Source organism: Hordeum vulgare, chromosome 1H (genome assembly GCF_904849725.1).
Source record: "Hordeum vulgare subsp. vulgare chromosome 1H, MorexV3_pseudomolecules_assembly, whole genome shotgun sequence".
Taxonomy (NCBI): Eukaryota; Viridiplantae; Streptophyta; class Magnoliopsida; order Poales; family Poaceae; genus Hordeum; species Hordeum vulgare.
The window spans coordinates 27137856-27162666 of NC_058518.1; the positions used below are offsets into that span (position 1 = coordinate 27137856).

General features: G+C 44.3%; 2 protein-coding genes and 2 non-coding genes across 4 annotated transcripts; 3 read left to right on the forward strand and 1 right to left on the reverse strand.

Annotated features, from left to right (window-relative positions):
• Positions 1-2792: 2792 nt before the first annotated feature.
• LOC123398768 (ribonuclease II, chloroplastic/mitochondrial) lies at positions 2793-10647 on the reverse strand. Its single transcript, XM_045093253.1, has 14 exons — positions 10347-10647; positions 8476-8635; positions 8220-8333; positions 8068-8145; positions 7861-7989; positions 6693-6911; positions 6310-6492; positions 6173-6235; positions 5960-6066; positions 5720-5869; positions 5436-5595; positions 4774-5169; positions 4348-4572; positions 2793-3549 (listed from the first exon to the last, which is right to left on the reverse strand). The coding sequence occupies exons 1-14, from the start codon at positions 10553-10555 to the stop codon at positions 3421-3423; spliced, it is 2322 nt and encodes a 773-aa protein (XP_044949188.1). The 5' UTR covers positions 10556-10647; the 3' UTR covers positions 2793-3420.
• A 245-nt stretch (positions 10648-10892) lies between these two features.
• On the forward strand, positions 10893-10965 carry TRNAE-CUC. Its single transcript has one exon. It is a non-coding gene; the product is annotated as a tRNA-Glu (tRNA).
• Positions 10966-16260: 5295 nt separating this feature from the next.
• Positions 16261-16333, forward strand: TRNAE-CUC. Its single transcript has one exon. It is a non-coding gene; the product is annotated as a tRNA-Glu (tRNA).
• A 2917-nt stretch (positions 16334-19250) lies between these two features.
• On the forward strand, positions 19251-20528 carry LOC123405594 (epsin-3). The gene is made up of 2 exons (XM_045099230.1): positions 19251-19386; positions 19483-20528. Exons 1-2 carry the CDS (start codon positions 19280-19282, stop codon positions 20282-20284), a joined length of 909 nt encoding a protein of 302 aa, XP_044955165.1. The 5' UTR covers positions 19251-19279; the 3' UTR covers positions 20285-20528.
• The last annotated feature ends 4283 nt before the right edge of the window (positions 20529-24811 follow it).

Below are 24811 nucleotides of genomic sequence, written 5' to 3' on the forward strand. Positions count from 1 at the left end.
TCATGTACAAAGGCAATTCATATTTATTAGGGGAGCGATGTGTGGCATGTGATTCAAAACCTTCATCAGTTTCAGTGTTTTCAAGTTCTATAGCTTTAGCAATATGAGCATCAAGTAATTCTTTCGATAGCACAATTTCAATTTCAATATGTGTAGCAATAGTATCATCATTAATTTCAGAAGTAGCATCATCAAGTTCATGTGACATATGAGAACGAGCAACAGGCAGTGGTGTAATAAGCTGATTCAAAATAGTAGGTGAATAAAAAGCAGAGCTAGATGGCAGTTTCTTACCTCCTCTCGTGCAAGAGGGGATGATCTTAGTTCGAGTAGCTTTCAGATTTTTCGTAGTGGCAATTGGATATCCTCAAGTTAACACAATAAATATAGGTACGCTCCCCGACAATGGCGCCAGAAAAAGGTCTTGATAAGCCATAAGTATAGGGGTCGCGATAGTCTTCACGGGTAGTATTTCATCCTAATTTATTGTTTTGACACATGGGGAGCCAGATATATAGGCTTTGACAAGTGAGTTGTCAATTCAACCACACCTGGGATTTCTCTCTGCAGCAAAGGTTTAGTGTCACAACAAATAGTAGTAGCAGTAACAGTGATAGCAGTAACTTGGTAGCAGAAGTAACAGTAATAGCAGCAATAGTTGTAGTGACAGTGATAGCAACAATAGTAACTTAGCAAGATTCATTATATGTAAAGCGTAGGCATACGGATCAGCGGTGGAAAGATATGGACGAAATCAATCATGTAACAGTTACACACTAGAGCGACATAGAACTAGCTCCAATCATCAATATAATGTAGGTATGTATTCCGTATATATTCATACGTGCTTGCGGTAAGAACTTGCATGACATCTTTTGTCCTACCCTCCCGTGGCAGCGGGGTCCTATTGGAAACTTAGGGATATTAAGGTCTCTTTTTAATAAAGAACCGGAACAAAGCATTAAGACATAGTGAATGCATGAACTCCTCATACTACGGCAATCACCGGAAATAATCCCAATTATTGTCATCTTGGGGTATGCGGATCAAGACACGTAATAGGTGCATACAACTTGAAAGATAGGATCTAAATACTTTTCATATTCAAAGAGAACACAATAAGTTTAGGCCTAAAATCATGGCACTCGAGCCCTAGTGACAAGCATAAAGCATAACAAAGTCATAGCAACATCAATCTCCGAAGATAGTGGATACTAAGGATCAAGCCCTATCAACTTAACTCGATTACATGATCAATCTCATCCAAACCTCATCGCTATCCAGCGAGCCTACTAAGGAATTACTCACTCCCAGTGGTGAACATCATGGAATTGTTGATATAGAAGGGTTGGTGACAACGACGGCGACGAATCCCCTTATCCGGAGCCCCAAACAGACTCCAGATCTGCCCTCCCGAGAAAGAATAGGAGGTGGCGGTGGCTCCATCTCATAAAACGCGATGAAATCTTCTCTCTGAGTTTTTTCTCCGAGAATATGAATTTATAGGACTGGAATTATGATCGGAGGAGCCACATGGGCTCCACAAGACATCAGGGCGTGCCCCTGTTGGCTTGTGGCCCACAGGCAGCCCCCTCCGGTGGATCTTCGCTCCATAATTCATCATATATTTCTGAAATAATTCACACAAAGTTTCGTCCAATTCCGAAAACTTTTATGTTTGCACAAAAATAACACCAATGTAGTTCTGCTAAAAACAACGTCAGTCCGGGTTAGTTCCATTTAAATCATACAATTTAGAGAAAAAGTATTTGAAAAAGTAGATACGTTGGAGACGTATCAAGCTTCCTCTCTAAAGGTTCTTGAGCATCAAAATGGATCATAACTTCCCAAATGTCTTCATTGAAACTACAAAAGAAACGAAATTTCAAGTATTCAATACCCTAACTCAATTTTTTCTCTTAACAGAAAACAAAAGACTTCAAATTAAATTTGAAGTAAGTATACAATTCTAGTTAACAGACAGAACACAAATCAATATAGTTAACAAAACAGAACACATCTGAATAGTGGTACTAGCAAATTAAAGAGTAAGATAAATCTGCCTAACTAACAGTAAGATAAATTAAAGAGTAAGACAAATCTGCCTAATTAATGAAACAGAACACATCTGAATTAAGATTAAATCTGCCTATTTAAAGAAACATCTTAACTAGTAATTGGCTGTGATAATTTAATTGGACTAAAATTGGCTGTGATAATTTTAATTGGCCGTCTGCGCCACTACGCAAGCATGGGAGGTCTTTGATGCCCTCGCCGCCATCTGCCGGAGTCCCCGAGGCCATAGCCGTTCAGGAGACCTAGGGTTCGAGGGGAGAGAGGCGAGTGTCGGCTGGACTGATCTGAAGACAGAAGATGTGAAAGCTAACCAACTTGTGGGCACGGGCATGCATCGCTACCATCTGGATCTGAAAGAGATGCTTCAGTTCGCTATGGTTTGGTTTCCATTTGGGTCCGAAAGAGACGCCTCAGTTCGCTAGATGATGACGGACTTGTGATTTGACGAATACTAGTAAGCCTTCGCTTTCACTTAATCAACAATTATTCAACTCTTCAGTTTCAATGGGATCTGATAAGTTGAAGGTGCTTTTTTTAAGACGACGGAAAATAATTAAACTAGACAATTAAAACTTTTTTTGCAAGGGTAAAAGAGTTTTATTCGATATGAATAGGGTTACAATTAAAACTGCACTGCTGTAGCTCCACAAAACAAAATGCTCCCAGCAAACTGGGATTTAATCCTTTTACGGCATATCCAGAACAGAGCTAAGAAATTATGCCAAAGAAGAAATTCTATCTTCATAATGTTTGCACAGGCACAACCAGTCCTCTGCGATTCCATAATCTCAAGTTGCCGTTCGGTAATGCCTTCCGTGGAGGGTCCAGGTGGCTTTAAATTAAACACATATGGGCTAAAACGAAGAAATAAGCGCCCAAAGTAGCTCCGTTATATACAGAGAGATCGAATATACATCACGACGGATCCAAAATGTATAAGACGCCGTGGTCCGCAGATCGCCAAACCCCGGATCATAAGCATGTAGCTAGCTATACAAAAACTATTACTCACAGAACTCAGCACCCGAACCTTTAAACACACAGAGGACCCGAGGAAATTCAACTGAACCAGACCTGTGCTTTCATCAGAACTGCCTCAGCCTCGAAAATGGATTAGCAAGACGGTTAGACAACTGTATCCTGGTCGAAGGTTCACAGAGCGACCATACGCGTGTTCTATTCCATCATCCCAGGCATGATACTGAACGTGAGAACATGGTCCTCAACGGGAGATCCTCTCGCCTAGTGCCAACTTGATGAATCACCTCCAGCATGCGCACCAAAAATAATATCCATGTCCAGGGAGCGAGGCAATGAGCTTCCAGAACCCATTGCGAGCATTTACTACTCCGTGTCTTGTGCAATCTCCGTAACTGATAAGATGTCGTCGCGGGGATGAACCATTTCCACAACAACACTCACTTCATCTCCCACTTTCCCGGCTGTGACCACGGTTGTGACCTGAATCCCAACCTGTCAGTGTCACCAGAGAAAAAGGATTAGAATAAGGAGCTCAAAATATAAAGACAGGGAGAGCGGTAATCTATATATCATAAAATCAGCAACTCATTATGCAATCTCGAAAAAAGTTCAAATTGGCAGGCCCCGGTTGACAATAGCAGGAGGTTGGCTTTCCCTTCTTTACATGATTTTGTCAGTTTGGAACTTTGGAGGCGTTTGGCTGCATACCAGGTGTTATTCTCTTTCTAAAAGATAGCAAGTTTAGTTGTTCTTTTAAATGAGCAGCTAAGCAAAATGATTAGCATATGCCACCCCGTTTACGGGTCTACCCATTCCACAGCATGAAGGATTTGGTCAAAAGTCAGAACCAGAAAGAATAAAGGGAAGAAAGATGGAACCGGACCAGTATTACTGATAGCCTGAAATTAGCCAGGAACCTGGTGGTTCTCCGAATCTACAGTGAATCAATGAAGGAAAATTGGTTGATGCCCAGGGGAGCTGGTTCTGACTGGTGAACTTGCATACACGATCTTCAAACTTAACAAGACCAGACTGGTACCCATACCGGGTTTCCTCGGTCGAACTGGCAGACTGGTCCAGTTTCTAAACAACGAGCAGGACAACTAAAGTTCTTACTCATGATCCCAGCAAAAGTAAAAATAGTACTCCCTCCAATCCATATTACTTGTCGCAGATTTAGTACAAAACTGTACTAAACCTACTACAAGTAATATGGATCAGAGGGAGTACTGCTATGGATATACTGCACCAAGAAATAGATAAATTATTGGATGAAGCATGTTGACTTACATCCACCAAAAGCAATGTTGCCATGCGATCCTTATTGAACTTAAGTATCAGTGCTCTATGCTTCCTCCCCTTTGGCTGCCTCCTTAAGTATTCTAGCAACCAGTAACGTAAGCTGTTGCTATGGAGCTTCCTAGCTACCTTAACATGCATGCTCGCAATAAATGTCATCCCTTCCAGATCACCAGCTGAATATGGTGGAGATTCACCTCTAAGAGAAGCCTTTACCTGCAATTTTTCAATGTATAAAATTAAGTAGACCATATTTATATCATTCAGATAAGCTACAATGGTGTGGATAAAACTACACTCCATTCATAAAACAAGAAAAAAGAATCAGCAATTCGAAAGGACGGTTATTTAACTACCAAAGTTCCTCCAAACTGTATCATATCCCTGTTCATATGATTAATAGGTGCATAAAAATACCTGATAATGAGCAAGCAGGTCGACATATCTTCGAATAGGGGAGGTGAACTGTACATAGCCGGGAATTCCGAGGACACCGTGTGCTACAGGTTTTCGAAAATCCATTTCTGCAGCACGAAGCACGCTGATATTGGCAACGCTCCTGGCAGGCCCTTCAGGTAGATAGGCAAATGCTGACACAGCTGTATTAGACTGGGGATGCCCTCTGTATGGCAAAGGAATGTTGTTGTCAGAACCAAACGCAGCCACCGCCTCGCCACAAAGTATCATCATCTCAGATACAAGCTGCATTGCTGGGTTTGTTTGATCTTCAACATATAAATTAATGTTTGGTTCAGGATCATCAGGATTTGCCACCTTGATACGAGGTTCTATCATAGCAGTGTCGATTGAACCCTGCAAACTTCAGAGTGTCAATGGTGTCAAGTAAATGTAACAAATGCATCTAAAATATTCAGTTGGTTAGGTACACGCTTAAAATTTCAGAAAATCTCCAGAGATAGACTTATTCTAAGTGGTATCAGGACTAATGTAAGATGTCCAGCCAACAGTTTGAAATTAAATTTGTAGTCTATCTTTATTATCTAAAATATGTAATCTCGGTTAGTAATGAAAGGATGATGTATAGACCAGCAACCGGCAAAGGCCTACATAGCTCTGACCTGGCTACGACGCCATTGTGCACGAATCGAAGCAGCTTCTTGGAGAATCCTCAGGTCTTCCTCTTCTTCCAGATTCATGTACAGCAATTCAGTTGCACCCTCATATGTTAACATGTAGGTAGGTTTGATTACAGAGTTCTCTATCGAATATTCTGCAATACTATCACACACAAATGGATGCATTCATTACACTTATTAGAAAATAAATATATAGTATCTCCCAAAGAAAATAAATAAAATACCACTTGCTAAGAAATATTAAAGGAGAAGTAGTAGAAAGTTACCTTCCATCTGGATGCAAAATCACAGATACGCTTACAGATCTACAATCTGTACCCTGTTGTAAACTCATAGCATTCATGGCAAGCCTCTCTGGGAACATCGGAAAAGTGGCAGTTGGTAAAAATATGGAGGTTCCTCTGTGCATTGCTTCCCTGTAGGCAAAATGCCGTTTTTACAAATAATAATATAAGATGGTGTTGATAGAAAAGCTAGACCCGCTCAGCAGGAGATGCAACAATAACCTGTCAAGGATGCTCCGGGGTTGAAGAAAGCATGTTGGGTCAGCTACATGTATCCAGACCTTTATCCTACCATCAGGTAGTCTAGTCGCACTTAATGCATCATCAAGCTAAGTTACCAAAAAAATAGTGTTTAACAGATTTGTCCATGAGCAGCGAATTTATATAATCCAGTTTCTTATGAAAGATGTCTGGGCAGCAATAATGGAAACATACTTCATCAGCCTCATCCACATCAATGGCATACACTCTCAAATTTGAAAGATCCTTCCGGGCATGCTGAAAGAGAACCCAAGGTATTTCAAACGTATATAGATATTAGTCATTCGGAAATCAACAGTAACTAAATATACCTTATCTGAATCAGGACAATCCACCAGAAGCTCCTCAGCAACAGACAAAACTTTCTCGGTATACGTGGTTTGAACATCATACCTGAAAAGATCAAGATTGACATGCACGGGGAAATAACCCACATTTATAAGGAGCTTTAGGGCAGCTGATGACGTCCGTGCAAACCCCATGGCCTTGAGAATCTGCCATTACATTCACAGCCAAGCACTTTCCTCAATAAAGCATGATATAAGGCTAAATATTACTCCCTCCGTACCTAAATAATTGTAGTTGGGGAGAACTAGACTAGTTCTCCCCAACAACAATTATTTAGATACAGAGGGAGTATCTTTTAGCACAGAAATATTAGACAAAAAATTGGTAGTGGAATAGGATAGGTTACATTTCCCGCCATTCTTCTTTGTTCATCATTACACACATCAACTGCATATGCCTGAAGAGACTCAATTTTTTGTTTCACTTTCTCTTCCATCAACCATGAATTTTTTGGAGGCTTAGAGCCTAGAGGCAGCGCTTTCGCAGACTTGAGTAGGTGGACAAATTCTTCCAGTTCCTTATCGGCGGCCTCCTTAGCAAGCTTCCGTCTTAAAAGTTCATCCACCTACTACCAGATGATAAACATAAGTCTACCAATGAACACCACAAAGCAGAAACAATTTTGCAGAAAATGAAGCAACTACAGCAATTTAGGGAACTACACACTTGATAAATACACTCAAATCAAACATCTGGCTGACTAATCATGTCAGATTAGCAGTCAAATTTCTATAACATCCATTAAAACCCTAGAGCAGTAGCAGTAGGGTTTTGCCTGCTCTCTTTCTGTTTTGTTTTGGCTCTGTTCCCTGTGTTGGTTTGGCTAGCTTAGGTTTCCTTTCTTTTGTTTTCCGGTTTGGTTTTTGGATGTTTCGCTTTGTACTCTGCGCCTTCTCGGTGTTCTTCTAATACAGAATGACACATTTTTATGTGTATTAAAAAAACACCCATTTGGCATATCAGAGGAAAAAGATGAACAAAATTAACATGTACAGGTAAGGTAAACATGATGATCTGTATGGCCTCCCGCCACGCAAAACTATGCTCTTCAATAGACTAAAACCATGGGCACACCGGCGCAAAGACAACTGCTAGGCGTACAAGAGGCAAAATGGAACTGAATTGTGATTACAGTTGAAAGATTATTTGGTCCAGGCTAGCGTTCTAAAGGAAATATCACGACCTTACATTCTTCTCGAAATGAATTGCTGCAACATTAGGGCCAGTTCTTTTCCTGGCTTCTAGAATAAGCTGAAATAAGTTACCCCCTACCCAGCTTATTCTAGAAGCCCAATCAAATTTATTTTTTTAGAAATCTACTAATTAAGACTTGACTAGTAGGCTTCTAAAAAAATATTTTTGGTTGGGCTTCTAGAATAAGCTGGGTATGAGACAGCTTATTCTAGAAGCTCAAAAAAAGCCACCAAAAGAACTGGCCCTTAATGAGTTTGCCAAACTAATTCAGGGTGTGTAACACACAATACATATATCACACATATATTTAGAAAATATACCTGAGCAGATGGGCGAGGCTGGTATATGGAAGAACCTCTGCTCTCCACCTTCACAAAATACACAATATCCCGTGACAACAGGAAGTGTGCACAGTAGCTTTCCAGAGACTCCTTGCTGCCATAAACTATCTGACAAAATCACAAGTGTCACATTTGATGATTTGAACAGAGAAAGACACAGAATAACAAATCTAATGAACCTCTTACATCTGCAAACTCCTCAACTGTTACTGATTTGTCCTTCTCAGAAAGCTCCAGCCAGGCACATTCCAAGATACTAGGGTCCTGTAGCAAACCATATTATCAGTCATGATGCACATTATATGTAGTACACTTACAACTTATGCAATGTTTCTCACCAAGAGATCTTGCGCTTTCTCGAGAAATTCAGCTATTCTTGAACAATCAAAATCCATGGTACCAGGTACAACATATGTGACCTGCTGGGGCTTTATAGAAGATAAGATACCATTCTGCACAAAAATCAGCAGCTAAATCACAAGAGAATCCGTAATATCTTTTCATCTGTGAAAAGTGTACAAATATATCCTTGGAAATGAATTCACCAGGCACCGAGTATTCTATTGGAGAGGTTAATTATCCTTCTTCAAATACCTGGTCAGTGACTACCCAGTTTTTCTTCCCATCAGGCCTTTCAACAACCGCGAGCAAAGATCTCTCAGAATCTTTGTGAAATTCAAGCAGCAATCCTTTTTGTATTGTTTTCTTCTCTATCTTACTATCCGACAGTTCCTTTGTGCCCTGCAATCCTATCCTGAAGAACAACAAGACAGAATCCCAACTGTAAGCTTCATTGCTGTCTTTTTCTTAAACCAGCATATATTAATCATGGGACGCAAGTTATCACAATCATGTTTGGTCGACTCCAATACACAGAAGGGAGCCGACCCAATATAGTACACCCATAACCTCTCTCTCTCTCTCTCTCTTAAAGGACTGGGCAAGACTATCTGAATCCCAGTAGTAAGCTTCATTCCGTTGACTATCTGAATTCCAGTATGCTTCATTGCAATGGCCGACGTAATTATCATCACAACAACAAAGCCTTTTTGTCCCAAGCAAGTCGGGGTAAGCTAGAGATGAAACCCAACATAAACCTGTGAGAACCTAAAATTAAAAGGTGCGTAAAAATTCCTTGGCTTCATCAAGCCTACAGTGCTTCTCCGCACGGTCGCCGCGGCGCAAGATGGGAACTCTTGGGTCAGAGACCTGCGCGGCCGCCTTGCTGTTCAGGCGGTGCTGCAGTCCACTGACCTCTGGGAGGCGACGTCTCGATCCCTCCCCTTGGGGTTGGCAAAATGCATGGCGATGGATGCGGACAGCGCATGGTGAGCATTCAACACAATCAGCATGCCAAATCACGTTCGCGGGCTCCCTTTGCTGTGGTCGGCACAATCTGGTCTGTGCCATGAGCTGTGGAAGGTTATGTTTTTTGTGTGGCTTTCCTGATGAACGGCAGCTGGACGTCTGGTCGTCTAGCCAGAAGGGGGCTCCCTCACCAGTCAGTGTGCCCATTGTGCTCTCAAGACTGGCCGTGCATCTACGCGAGAGGAATTTGGTTCCTGTTCCTGCAATGGCTCGGGTTCCAACACCTTGACCCTGGCCCTGATGCAACGATTCTCGATAGGTGGACTGGTGCCAAAAAACGCTGTCTCAGCTACATTCAGGAAGGGCTACATTTTGGTGATCCTGTGCACCATCCATTCTGTCTGGCGCTAAAGGAAACATGTGTGTGGGTTCAAGAACAAGGCTCTTCTAGCTTAATCGTGGGCAAGATTAAGGATCAGTACCGCTAGTGGAAGATTGTAGGTGGAGGTAATCTAGCAAGTGTGACCCTGTAGTGTGCGTCCGGTGGGGGTGGGTTAACCCGCAATCGTGTCTGTGTTGTCATGTAATGCTCTTGTCAATGTGACAGTACGTTCTACAATTTTCTCATTCCACAATTCGATTGAAAAAGGGAACCTCCATATTGCCGATGTGAAATTAGCTAGAGTCCTTACACCATTACCATTTCCAACGGACAGCGTGGCAGTGCATTTCCCACATAAAATGGTTTTGGAGACCACTACATTGGCCTACTACAGTTCCACGACAAAATCTCCACATGTAATGCACTGCAGAACAAATTGCATAAAGCAAATCTACCTAGAACAATTGCTGCAAACCGGGTTCCTCCTACTCACAAACCATCATTACCGCATGCACAAGGGTCCGTCCATGATCACGAGAGCGAGGTCAAAGTTCGATACCCTGATCCCGCGCTCGATTCTCTACAAGCAGCGGACACGCGAAACTGCAGCGGGCAGTGGCAGCATAGCACATCGGGACGGAGCAGCGTGGAGGCTGCGCACCGGGAGGCGCACGTCCGCGGCGGGATTGCTATGGACGGGCGACGGCGGCGAGGGAGGCAGGGCAGAGAGAGGAGGCAGCCGAGCTCCTTCCTACAATGCGAAAGGGGGCATTACCTCGCGGAGACCCGGACCCGCCTGCGGGACCGGAGCTCCTGGAGGACGGAGTCGACGAGGCGGCCCCGGCAGGCGGCGGTGGCGCCGAACGCGGAGCGGCCCGCGGGGGCCAGGCGGGCGGCGCGGCCGAGGGGGCGCAGGCGGAAGAAGGCCAGGGCCGCGGAGGAGCACCCGCTCGCCGCACGCGCCGCCATGGGCGACGGCCGCATCTGCGCGCGCGCCCGCGGTTGAGGGAGGTGGGCCGCCGGTGAGCCTTGCTCGCCGCTGCTCCGGCCGGGGGTTTCTGGCGATAAGGGAGGGAGGGAGCGGCTCCCCACGCGAGTGGAGGGAGGAAGGAAGGCGAGGCTGCTGCTGCTGCGGCGGCCGACTGGGCCTGGGCCTCTCCTGGCGGGGATCCATGGGCCGGCGCTGGTTAGTGGGTGATGCTTTCGTAACGTGTGTAGCGCACCGTTTCGGCCCGAGCGAGCGTCTAGCTAGGCTGGCGATCAGGTGATTAAGGCCGAGGGAAGATGTGGTACAAATATTATTACGAACGGCATCACAAGATCCGTCGTAGTCTAGGTGGTTAGGATACTCGGCTCTCACCCGAGAGACCCGGGTTCAAGTCCCGGCGACGGAATTTTTTGTCACGATGCGGAAGGGTCTTCGGTATACCCGGGATCTAGAGCCCAATTTCAGTGATATTCTAGCCGATTGTTTTAAAAGAGTTTGAATCGATTTGGTTTTGGTTTCATTCCAACATTGCTCGTGTGATGCTAATATAGCAGCGCACACTTTCGTTTGACACGCTTGTAATTCGAATTCTTACTTGTGTTAGGAGCTAACCACAAAAGTATCATCCATGGTACTCCGTCGTCTTAAAATTCTTGTCTTAGGTTTGTCTACATACAAATAATTCTTATCTTAGGTTTGTCTATAAATAAATGTATCTAAATGTTAAAATGTGACTAGATACATTCGTATGTAGACAAATTTAAAACAAGAATTTCGGGACGGAGGGAGTATAACGTTACGGTTTAATTTGTCTTGCGAGTCTAAAGGGAGTTGTAAAACAAAATGCATTATTGCCTATGTCATGATCTAAAAATGTTGGCGCATTTTGATGGATACTTTCATGTGCATGTTTCAGCCATCAGCTACACCAAGATGAGGAGTCCAAAGGAAGTTGTAAAACAAAATGCATTATTGCCTATGTCATGATCTAAAAATGTTGGCGCATTTTGATGGATACTTTCATGTGCATGTTTCAGCCATGAGCTACACCAAGATGAGGGTGGCATATATGAATCACTAGATCTTGAGTGGCGCGCGTTGCTGCGCCCGTCTATGTTTACGATGAAATGATAGGAGTTTCCATAGAAGAGGGTCTATATGATTGATATAATATTTTGTTAACTTTGGACAATGTAGATAGCTAAAAGTAGTGCCACATATCAGAGTAGCAACATGTGCCAAAACAAGAGTAATCCAAAATACAAGAGTACATACATGCTTCATCTACTTTTGGAGTAAAAAAACTTCAGACATTGACTTTGCACGTAAGAGCCAGCTAATGTCTCTTTCCCACGAGTTCATGTATTTGCTTCTTTCATCGTCTCTGGAGTGCTAGTACAAAATCAGTCAAATACAGCTATGCGTGACATCTGGATGCTCTATTTATATAGAAGACTTGGGGTACACACTACTAACACTATTTGTTGTAATCCATGGAGAGTATTATTTATTTAATCTCGTCGTTGATCCTAAAAATACAACATGTGGTAACCAATTAACCATATATACATGTCGTCCAGCAAAAGAACAACCATAACTGCGATTCATCTATGGTAGAGGTGGTCCTCAAAATCTAGCAACCTTACATACCAATTGTTTTACGTAACAGCTCAGGTCTCCAATTGGAGCAAATAGTTTGTTACTAATTTAACGTAATTGTTTGTATATGGTCCTTTAGTACATGTAGTCTAGCACAACTTTTTAGTAACCTTAGTGTCTTTTGCATCCATAAACCTTGTAACATTGGTTCTATCATGCCTGTTTCTCTAAATTCTTTTTTTTTGAACAAGTAGAGTTTCAAGGTAGAATTTCTCACATTTATTGTGCATAATATACAGAAATTTTAGCTTCAGTGTCGTAGTACTATGTTTCCACAAGGAAGGTATCAATACTTATCATGCATACTATACCACTACCAAAAAACTAAGGTTGACATCTCAGTGTCAGAAGAGAAAAGTCGAATTGCCATTCCCGCATCAGTACATGGTATTCTCAAGATCCATAGTTATTCCTCTTTGACTTCCAATGTTACCCATAAAAGAATCTGGTGTAAGTCAAAATGAAATTAGAAACATAGAGTAAACTATCCGACCCTTTCCAGCTTTACCTGTCTGGCCTTTCTGTTTTTTGTTCAGGCTAAAACAAAACCAAATAAATATCATGTTCGAGATGCTGAAATAGCGCTACTGATGCTATTTTGTAACCAACACTCATGAAACATGACTACGTGAGTATTGAAAGATTCTAAATTAGCAACGAAGAACATACAAAAGATGAAACCAACATTAGATGCAGAATGCCAGAATCATTAGATAATACGGTGCCTAATTTCAGGCTTACAACCTGATTTTATGCCAATCTAGCCCAACAATGAGTGGCAGAGCCAACTTACTTGCCGAGCATGAGCAAGGTCTATTTATGACGCTGTCGGTTGGTGTTTGCCCAACAAAAGAACATTGCTAAACTATATACTCATGTTGATTCTTAGTGGATGCTTAATGGACACTCCAGTTGAGCCAGAATAGCTACCCGAAGTCTTCCGCCATGTACAATGCAATTTTCAAATTTCAGCAAGAGTTACATACAAATATAATATATCAAAGTAACCTGTAGAGGATGAAGGAAGTGGTCATCGTCCGCTGACGCCACGTTGTCATGAGCTAGCCGGTTTGCCAGCCTCGCCCCCATCACGTGCATTTTGATTCCCAATGTCATTCATCCACCTCCTCTATTGAGCGCATGGAGGCTGGAGGCAGCGGAGAAAGGGGGAGTCGGTGAGGAGAGGATCGCCCCACGACCTTGCTTTGGCCAGAGCGAACAAGAAGTGGGGAGGGGCACCGTGCTCAAGGTCCATTCTGTGGAGGCTGGGCCCGAAAGGTTTGCCAAGATCGGGAGGGGAGTAGGAGTCCGAGAATGGGCTGCGACAAGAGGAAGGGGTCAACAAAGTACAAAAGTCGGCTTTGTGTGCTAGAGAGGCCAATTAACCAGAATCCTTGGATTTTTCTTCCAGAATAGCAACCCTTTAGGACGGCAGCCCATTTCACAAACTGAAGTTAGATCGGACAACCAGAAAGTTTCCACACATGAAATCTCACGGCCAGAAGTGTGATGGGATGAGAGGCGAGTTACGTGGTGTTTCTTGGGTTAGTGGATAACTGCAAACAAGTTTATCTAGCATCCATAACACATCCGGTGGATACCACAAGTACATATGCACTGTAAATCAAATCTAGTAAGGAGACTACGTGTTCATATTAAAAACATATGTTCTTCTAGTTGGATAAGTCATATACTCCCTGGACAGGTGTGCGTATGCTCCCAAGACAGAACAGAAAAAAAGAACTGCTACATGAAGTCGTTCTTAGATAGTACAAAAAACTAAACCAAAAAGTTAAGCAACATAAGTCAGTTACTACAACTCCATTTGGGAGCTTCCTCTGATAAACATTCGGAAACAACACTCTACAAATATGCTTTCCGATGCAGATTTCTGTTCTTAAGCCGGGAACCGTAAGAAAAAATGTTTACAATTTAAAGGTTGACTTTCATTACTTGTTGGTTGGAAAAATAACAAACACATTGCAATACCTGAGTTCATCAACTTTATGGCTCTTAGATTTTGATGCCTTTAGAGTATCTGTATAGTTTTTATATTCAAAATTTTGTGGCAACCGAGCACCAATATAACCTCCACTCTAGTAATATATCTAATCGATATATTTTGTGGCATAGATCCAGCAATGCTATGCTAGCTTCTCCATTGTTGTACATGGATGCATACACCAAAACAAAGCCACTCCAAAGATGAAACATCATCACAACCGGTGGTAATCATCTGCCTTGATCAATATAATTTACATAATCGGCATAGATCCATTTAACTTGGAGCATGTTGGGAAATCAGATCAACGTATAGAGAATTCGAGAACAAATTTAATAGCCAATATCCACTGGAAATTGGAAAGTGAAGAATTTACCAAATGTGCTAATAACTAAGAATTTGTCAGTCATCAGATATTGAATTCCCCAATCAGAATGCCGGAATGAGTCTCCAAGATTTACCCGGATCAATTGACCACAACCAATATGGAATTAGGGGACACTAACACTGATTATTGGGAGAAACAAGGGGTCGTACAGGAAAGAAACAAATGGTATCGCGGGAACCTAGCCGAGAACCATGCTGCCAGAGGTTCTGTTGTGGGAGTGGCAAGAGTGATGGGACAGTGCCAGGTGAAGAAATATATACATACATACGCACTGCTTCTAGACGCGCTGCTTGTACTCAAGAAGGCATAAAGTTACAGAACGGTAAAATTGAAGGACGTGAATATGATCAGATGGTATCTGCTCTGTTCAGATTATTAGGATCTACATCAAGTACATGCCATAAAGTTACAGAACGGCAAAATTGAAGGACGTGAATATGATCAGATGGTATCTGCTCTGTTCAGATTATTAGGATCTACATCAAGTACAGGCCATGCTCCTGCTCGGACTAAACCATGCGAGCTGAAGGTAAGATTGTTATGGAAGTAGGGCAGCACCACCGCTCGGGATCTGTCAAGATCATTGCCTCACCATGCACTGTCTCGATTTCCTGCCTAGCACATCCGCCGCCAGCAATAGGTTTCGCAAAGTACTCCTGTGAGAGAGGGTGAAACCGTAGAAAAGGAGTTCGCCCACCGTCGTTGTTGCCGTCACCTCTCTTCTTGGTGGCGGCGACGGCAGCGGCGACGATGTCAGATCAGGAGGGTTGGGGGGGGGGGTCTCTGAGTGCCATGACCCCAAACGACTCCACACGCGTGGTGCGCCATCGCGGCCGTCCTTCTAGGATCGGATGTTAACCATGAAATTAAACGGGAGGCCTCCGATTTGGTTTCTGGAATAGCATCCACGGACATCCGGCCCAAGAGTGCGTGGGAGCAACGAAAACGTGGATTTGGGCGGCCAAGGATGACTCAAAGCCAACACCGAACGGTCGAAACTCCTGATTGCGTGAGAGGGCTGGGAACTTGCTCAGTTTTACTGTCCTTAATTGGTGACCGTGCATTCGTAAGTATACAGCATGACGCTTCACGTTGGCACGCATATCTATCTATTTAACTCATCTCCCCTATCTTGATGTATATGGACGCATCACTCGACAGTTCCAACTTGTAAGGGGGAAGAGACAAGTGGTGAGAAGAATGATGTGCGACGCACGCTGGTGCGTCACGTACGCGGCAGACCTCACCACCGCTCGACGGGTCTGGTTCGACGATGGCATCATGTGGCTCCGGCGAGATGCGCTCAGGATCGTACTCCTCAACTCGAGAGGGGGATGGTGGATGCCCGATTCTCACGGGCGGGAGAGAGGATCGACATTGGTGATATTGTTTCATTCCCTTGTCACTTCCCTAGGGTTCAGGACAGGATTCCGACCGCCGAAGATACCCCTGCCGGCGAATACAAGTCCAACGACGATGGTCTTGTGGCGGTTCATGATGCGGTGCACAGGGACGTACACCATGGAGTTGGCCCGCACCATCGATTCCCTCCACCGAATCGGCCCGAGCGAGCGTCCAGCTAGGCTGGCGATCAAGCGATTAAGGCCGGGACAAGGTGTGGTAGGGTACTTGTTACGGAGGTCGTAACAAGATCCGTCGTAGTCTAGGTGGTTAGGATACTCGGCTCTCATCCGAGAGACCTGGGTTCAAGTCCCGGCGACGAAAGTTTTTGTCATATTTTTAGCTTTTTGTGAACCATTTGCACTATTGGGGGTGATGATAATGTGGTGAAAACTTATGCCGAGCTTTTCAACTGTGATATTGGTAACTTTCCAATCAAATATCTTGGTGTGCCTGTCAGTTTACTACACTGAAAAATTCTTATTGGGAATTTATAGTGGAAAGATATATGAAATGGTTTGAGGCCTGGATAGGTAATGTTGTCTCCATGGGAGGCATGCTCACACTCCTTGACTCTGTTATTACTCAGATCTGCATCTATCATATGTCTCCGTGGCTCATGAATAAAACATTCATTAAAAAACTAGATAAGCATCGACAAAGGTTTTTCTGGCAAGGTTGCAATAAGAAAAGAAGATACTATTTGGTCAAGTGGAGCAGGATTTGTAGATCCAAAGATAAAGGGGGTTTAGGGGTTAAAGACCTTCGTAAACAGAATATCAGTTTAGTGGTTAAATGGTGGCGGAAATTAGAGACACAAAAAGGAATCATTCAAGATATTATCAAAGCTAGATACCTTAGAAAAAAAACTATGGCTACTATTGAGCCCAGATTCTCTGATTCACCATGCTCGAAAGCGATTCTGAAAGTGAAGGAATATTATTTGGTGGGGAGGAAAATTAATATTGAATCTGGGAATATTGCGAGAGTGTGGCAGGATTCAATCAATGAGATGCCTCCTTTCAAGGAGCAATTCCTATTGTTGTTTGATATTAGCAATAAACCTGAGTGCACTCTGGAGAATATATGCTCAGTGGATCATAACTCCTTTTTAGAAGAAGGCTAAATCCAGAGCTTAGGGCTCAATGGAGTGAGATGCATAGCATCATTTCTGGGGTTACCCTGACCCAGAATAGTGATAAAGTGACGTGGGGACTTACCAATAATGGCATGTTCTCTACGAAATCCATGTATAAGTGGCTGGAGAAGCCACTCCATGGCTGGCACTATAAGTGGATATGGAAAGAAAAATTACCTCTGAAAATCAAAATATTCATATGGCAATTATCGCAGGATGCTGTGCTGACCAGGCATGTGATGAAAGGAAAGAAATGGCCTGGGAACCCTAGATGTTCGTTTTGTTGCGAAAGGGAAACCTCACAACATCTTTTCTTCAACTGCCATGTTGCTAAGATTGTGTGGAGGTCTGTGGGGGTTACTTTGGGGACTGATCACTGCCCCAATTCTTACTGGCAATATTTTTCCTCGTGTAGCACTTTCCTGCCTGCAGGAGGAAAGTATTACATGATGGGCCTCACGGCTGCTTGTTGGGCTATCTGGTTGGCATGTAACCATGCTACTTTTGAAAACAAACTGGTCAAAACCCCATTTGAGATTGTGTTTTCAATGTGCTCGTTTATATTGTATTGGGGAGGTCTACAGCAAGGAGACAATGCGGAGGAACTACGCTCTAGCGCTGAGATGGTGAGAGCGAACACTGTGTAGTTGATGAAGATGTGCGAGGCGGCTAGGCAATCGATCACAGGGGAGTGACTAAGACTTCAGTCTGGTGGTGTTGCTTATGTCCCCTTCATAGCTTTGTTTTGTGTTGGGAGACTATGATAGTTGTATGTCTATCCCTCTGTTTTGTTTGGGATCTGTAATAGGAACTATGCTGGTAATTGTGTGTTGCCAGAGTGGTGCCACGACTTAGGTTCGACGGCGATCGAATGTCCCATGGACCCTCTAGCAGTACTTGAACCTACTTTCCTCTTTCCCTTTCCTAAATGTTTCTAGAACTGTTATATTTTCGTTCTTTGCAATGGGTAAGGGGTTGTTTGCCCGGCTAAAAAAAGTTCCAACTTGTAAGCCATGACATACTTTCAGTAAACATCTATTAAATACCACATGTGGCCGTACATCATGATCACGCTTGCCAGCCTAATTTACATTGTATCAGAGGTAAGAGTTCTTGAGTTCAAGACCCTACCAACGTTGTATTAAAATAAAAAGATTTTGCGGACTACATTGATCCAGGGACGATTCCGGGGGGGACAAGGGGGGGCTAGACCCCCCTAACAAACTGATTTTTCTACTATGATAATGGTTGTTATAGCAAAAAAAAATCACTTTATATAAATTTTGCCCCCTTCATGAACAAACTTGCCCCCCTATGCTTGCATGCTGGCTCTGTCCCTGCATTGATCCCATTTTTAACAATTAAATAAGTCTAGACATGAGGGAAAGTGTTGAAATATATTGCCGTCTCTCTACAGTGGTTCGGAATTTTGAAGCAACTAGTCCAAGCATTAATTCAACTAGAGGATACGTCGCGCGTTGCTGCGGGATTTGGTTGACAAAATTTTGAGTTGATAGCATGAGAACCAAAGTTAAAAATATATTTGATTATGTATAGTTGTACCACTAGTTATTAAGTATAAATATAATAATTAAATGGAAAAGATTTTCCCATGCATGATGATGTATATATGATATATGATGACTTTCTTAATAAGTATGTAGGACATAGGATATATTTTTCAGTGCACTGAATAAACAAAAATATGCAGGCTGATAGAGCCCACAAAAATGAGATGCTAAATATGGCTATCGTTGGCAGGCATGCAGAATTTGACGAGTACACAGCTTTTCCCATGGGAAATCGATCTAGAGTAGTACACACGGTAGGATTGAGGCCAAGATGGAGGGCATGCATGCAAGAAGCAAGATCAGATCAGGTTCTGCAGTTTGGTAAGCATGCATGCATGCAGACGGCCGTAGGTTTGCGGTGGTGATCGATGGAGGGCTGGGCGTCAAGCCCGGCCGCGAGAACGACGGCGAGCCACGCGCGCCTCCTTTCTCCGCTTGTTTCTCTCCGCCAACCATTCACCAGTACAACCCTGTCCATCTCTCATTTCTCTCTCCTGTATATTCAGTTAAGGAGTGGTGTGCTAGCAAGGTGACGATCGAGGCAGCAGTCCGGCGAAGGCGATGGCCGCATTGTTCTCGACGAAGCTAGGGCGTCAGGCGTCCGGGTACCTGCAGGACAAGTACAAGCAGGCGAGGCTCGCCCTCGGCGACGTCACGCCGGCAGAGCTGTATGTCTATGAGATTCGCATTCCATGCATTTGCATCTGCATCTACGTAACGAATGAGTCGATCGTCTGAGCTCCTCCCCATGGATGCGGCCGTAGGGCTGTGCAGGAGGCGACCAACGACGACGCGTGCGTCCCGGACGCCAAGACGCTGACGTCCATCGCGGAGGCCGCCTTCGACATCGACGACTACTGGCGGATCGCCAACGTGCTCCACCGCCGCCTCGGCTGCGTCCACGACTGGAAGGAGTGGCGGCCCGTGTACAAGGCGCTCGTCGTCCTCGAGTTCCTCCTCACCCACGGCCCCGAGGAGCTCCCCGGGGACTTCCTCCCGGACATGCAGGCCCTGCGCGACCTCCGCGGCTTCACCTACACCGACGACAAGGGCTTCGACTGGGGCGCCTCCATGCAGCGCCGGGCCGACAGCGTCGTTGGCCTCCTCACCGACGCCGACCGGCTCAAGGACGCGCGCCACAGGGTCCGCTCCTTCTCCCACGACGGCGGCAGCCCGACCTCCTCCGTCGCCTCCTCGGCCTCCTCGCGGGCCTCCCGCGGCACCTGGTCCTTTGCGTCATCCTCGCCGCACTACTCCGATAGCCCCACCTTCGTCTGCCTCTGCGGCCCCAGCGTCGACTACCGCCATGACAAGAAGTTCGACGCTTACACCGCCGACGACAAGCGTGATCTCGTCCACGACGAGGAGGTTGACGACTACCCGACCCCGCACAGCCAAGGAAGCTGGCTCGAGGAATCGACCACCTTGTCCGGCTCCCCGGTCAGCTGCTGCAGCACCAGAAGCGCCGGCGGTGGCAGGAGGGCGTCCGGCTTCAATAGCTTGTCTCAGCCTGAGAGAAGGAACAGCAGCAAGAAGCTCCAGCGCCAGCTTTCCTTGCACTATTAATTAGTTGCCTTATTCATTCATCCTTCATCCATCATTTTAATTTGTTGCTCAAGTGTAATCTTTTTTTTTTGACGAGGCTGAAGTGTACTCTTTGTTTTGCTTGCTAGATTCCACCCGTTGCGCCGCTGGTGCAAGTACCTCAATCACCTCAAAATTTAGTAGATTTCTAATATTTCATTAGCCATTAGTCTCTGTTGAAAGAGTTTCTTCTCAAGAAATAGGCCCACAACTTTTCTTTCGCCGGCCGGCCATGTCTTATTCTTTGATGTTGATGTTGGAAACCTTATTTTGAAGGATGGCATTGTAAATTTAGGTTAGAATAGGGGCGCATATATGGTAGGTATGTATAGATATTGGCTGAAAGCCTGCTGTCGTGGCGTACAAGCTGGGAATATAGCTAGCCATACGTCAAGATAGATATGGAAGAGAAGTTAAACATTGAGACATGGATACAAAGGTTTAAACAATTCTATCTCCAACTTGGGTAAAGCCCCCCTTGGTCTAAACTTGATGGAACTTCTCCAAGATTTAAATTGTACTTGAAGTCATCCAACCTTCTCACTGTGAGAGGTTTTGTGAACCTTATGTCAAGTAACTTGTGAGCTACTCTTTCTGTGACAGAGTGAAAACAACTTCAATACGTTTTGTGCGTGCATGAAAAACATGATTAGCTGAGAGATAGGTTGCAACAGTATTATCACACTATAATCTCGCAGCCTATGGAGCCTTGATTCCAAGTTCATAGAGCAAAGTCTAAATCCACATTACTTTAGCTTTAACGTTTGCCAAAGCTTTGTCCTCAGCCTTAGTGCTTGACCTTGAGACGATACCACTCCATGACACAGTATTTGTTTCGAGAAACACATCAAATACACATGTGGATCTTCTATTATCAGCTCACCCTTGACAATCTACATTTTAGTAGGTTGTGACAAGCATAGACGATGGAGATTTGACAATCCAAAGTCCAAGTCCTTGTGAGAACTTTAGATACCTGAAAAATATTTTAACTATACCCCAATGAGTGGTGCTAGGTGCATGCAAATATTGACACGCTTTATTTAGAGAATAGGAACCATTACGATGTGTAAGAGCCAAATATTGTAATGCATCTACAACACTTCTGTAATTAGGTGCATCCTATGGTCCAAGTGCTTCTCCAGTCTCAAATGTATGTTTTTCTGCAGTTGGGATTTGTGTACTCACAAGTTTGCAGTTTTCCAATCCTTCTCTCGTGAGTATCCCAGCGGTATATTATCCTATGTGAGAAGTATATCACTCTTCACCTGCTTGACCTCTATGCCGAAGAAGTAGTGAAGATTTCCCAAGTCTTTAAGGGTAAACTCTAGCTTTAGGTCCTTAAGAAGATAGGTAGTGGCATATGGAATTGAATTGGCAACAATTATATCATCAACACAAACAAGCCCAAGTATAGTGGTGTTGCCTTTACTGTAAAAGAACACTAAGGGTGTGTTTGGTAGGGTGTATCAAGGCTGCATGATTCCAAAATTTCCCTTCTCAACACTTTTGGGTGTTTGGTAGAGTGTATGTGTTGGAAATATGCCCTAGAGGCAATAATAAATTGGTTATTATTATATTTCCTTGTTCATGATAATCGTTTATTATCCATGCTAGAATTGTATTGATTGGAAACTCAAATACATGTGTTGATACATAGACAACACACTGTCCCTAGTGAGCCTCTAGTTGACTAGCTTGTTGATCAAAGATGGTCAAGGTTTCATGTCCATAGACAAGCGTTGTCACTTGATAACCGGGTCACATCATTAGGAGAATGACGTGATGGACAAGACCCAAACTATGAACGTAGCATATGATCGTGTCAGTTTATTGCTACTGTTTTCTGCATGTCAATGTATCTCTTCCTATGACCATGAGATCATGCAACTCCCGGACACCAGAGGAATACCTTGTGTGTATAAAATGTCACAACGTAACTGTGTGACTATAAAGGTGCTCTATAGGTATCTCCCAAGGCGTCTGTTGGGTTGGCATGGATCAAGACTGGGATTTGTTACACCATGTGACAGAGAGGTATCTCAGGGCCCACTCAGTAATACAACATCACAAACAAGCCTTGCAAGCAATGTGACTAAAGAGTTAATCACGAGATCTTGTATTACGGAACGAGTAAAGAGACTTGTTGGTAACGGGATTCAACTAGGTATAGAGATAGCTACGATCGAATCTCGGGCAAGTAACATACCGAAGGACAAAGGGAACAACATATGGGATTAACTGAATCCTTGACATAGAGGTTCAACCAATAAATATCTTTGTAGTATATGTGGGAGCCAATATGGGCATCCAGGTCCCGCTATTGGTTATTGACCGGAGAGTGTCTCAGGTGATGTCTGCATTGTTCTCGAACCCGCAGGGTCCGCACACTTAAGGTTCAGTGACGTTTCGGTATAGTTGAGTTATATGTGTTGGTGACCGAAGGTTGTTCGGAGTCCGGGATGAGATCCTGGACGTCACGAGGAGCTCCGGAATGGTCCGGAGGTAAAGATTGATATATAGGAAGTCCTGTTTTGGTCACCAAAAATATTTCGGGCTCATAGGTAGTGTACTCGGAGTGCGAGGAGGGTACCGGAGGACCACCGGGAGGGGTGTGACGACCCAATGGCTTCATGGGCTGTGAGGGGAGGTAGACCAGCCCCTAGTGGGTTGGTCGAAGCTTCCCCTAAGGGCGCATGCGGCTGGAGTGGACGAATAAGGCAAAAGGCCAAAGGTGGAAAGAGTTTCCAAGTGGGAAGGAAGGAATCCTAATCCTACTAGGATTGGAGGAGGACTCCTCCTCTCCTCCCCACTTTGGCCGACCCAAAGGGGCAAACCCTAGGGCCTCCTTCCTCCCTCCTCCTTTATATACTAGAGGTATTGAGGGTTTTTGGACACACAGAAATCAGCCACTGCTGCCTTTCTCTCCCTCTAGATCTGTTTCTCATTTAGTCTAATTCGGCGGTGCTTAGGTGAAGCCTTGCTGGATTAGTTCCCCACCACCACCACCACGCTGTCGTGCTGGAGAACTCATCTACCTCTCCGCCCCTCTTGCTGGATCAAGAAGGAGGAGATCGTCATCGAGCTGCACGTGTGCTGAATGCGGAGGTGCCGTCCGTTCGGCACTAGATCAGGATGGATCATGATGGGAACGCGGGACGGATCGTGGCGAGATCGCAGCACGGGCCGCGATTTGGACCGCGAAGATGTTCTAGTACATCAACCGCGTTATATATGCTTCCCCTTAGCGATCTACAAGGGTATGTAGATTCACTCTCCCCTCTCGTATATGATCATCACCATGGATAGGTATTGTGTGTCAGTAGGAATTTTTTTGTTTCCCATGCAACATTCACCAACAGTGTCATCATGAGCTAGGTCTATGCGTAGATGATATCTTGAGTAGAACGCAAAATAGTTTGTGGGCGTTGATGCTAAATTTGCTGCCCACCTTAGTCTTTTCTTGATTTAGCGGTATTGTTGGATTGAAGTGGCCCGGACCAACATTACTCGTACGCTTACGAGAGACCGGTTTCATAAACTAATATGCAAATTGTTGCACAAAGATTACTGGCGGGTGTATGTTTCTTCAACTTTAGTTGAACCGGATATGACCGAGCACTAGTAGAAAACAGGGCATTGAGCCAACCACATTGGACCCGGATTGGATATAAACCGGTTCTAAAGGGTCTGTCCGCTGGGCCCCCTCCCTGCAGCAAATGGCCGCAAGGCCTTTAGGACCGGTTTGTAACACAAACCGGTCCTAAAGTTTTTTGGACCGTTTGCTGCAGGGAGGGGGGCCCAGTGGACAGACCCTTTAGAACCGGTTTGTTTCACAAACCGGTGCTAAAGGTTTTCTCATTTTTGCAGCAACTGCGGGGCCCCGCTGTCAGACCCTTTAGCACCGGTTTTTAACACAAACCGGTCCTAAAACCCTCCTCTCCTTCCTCCCCAAGCACCCCTATATTCCACCCCGAGCTCAGCTCCATTTTTTCTAGCTCGAGCTCAACTCCATTTTTGCTCTCTCCTTCCTCTTGGGAGCTCTAATCCATCCCCATTTTTCTCCACCATTTGTCAAGATTGTTGGCACCCATCGGTCCTACGGTTAGCATCAACATTCCCTCTTCCGGCATTGCAAGTTTTGCTCGTTTTCTTGCTCATTTCATTTTTGTTGTGCTAGCTAGGTGTTTGATGAAATGCCTAAGCTAGAGAGAGTTCATCATTTGTTATGTATACATATGCAATTTGAGCTCAAATTTAATTATGATTTGTGGTTTTTTTTAGTGTCGCGCGCCTTGTCCCCTTCCTCACCACCGTCGATCGCCCCGTCACCGACACAACCTTGGTGAGCCTATTGCTTTTATTTACCAAAACAAATTTTGATTTGTATGATTTACATATTTACTTGTATATAATTTTCTTATTGTGTAAGATTTTTATATGTATAGCGCCATGGTTTTGATATCCGTCCCCGTTGGCCCTCGTCCAGTCTATGATTCGGATGTGGTA

Coding starts and splice junctions, on each gene's coding strand:
- LOC123405594 (XM_045099230.1), top strand. CDS start 19,280: ATGGCCGCATTGTTCTCGACGAAGCTAGGGCGTCAGGCGTCCGGGTAC. Junction 19,387..19,482: donor GACGTCACGCCGGCAGAGCT/GTATGTCTATGA, acceptor ATGCGGCCGTAG/GGCTGTGCAGGAGGCGACCA.
- LOC123398768 (XM_045093253.1), bottom strand. CDS start 10,555: ATGCGGCCGTCGCCCATGGCGGCGCGTGCGGCGAGCGGGTGCTCCTCC. Junction 8,636..10,346: donor CGGGTCCGGGTCTCCGCGAG/GTAATGCCCCCT, acceptor GTTGTTCTTCAG/GATAGGATTGCAGGGCACAA. Junction 5,170..5,435: donor CACAATGGCGTCGTAGCCAG/GTCAGAGCTATG, acceptor TGAAGTTTGCAG/GGTTCAATCGACACTGCTAT.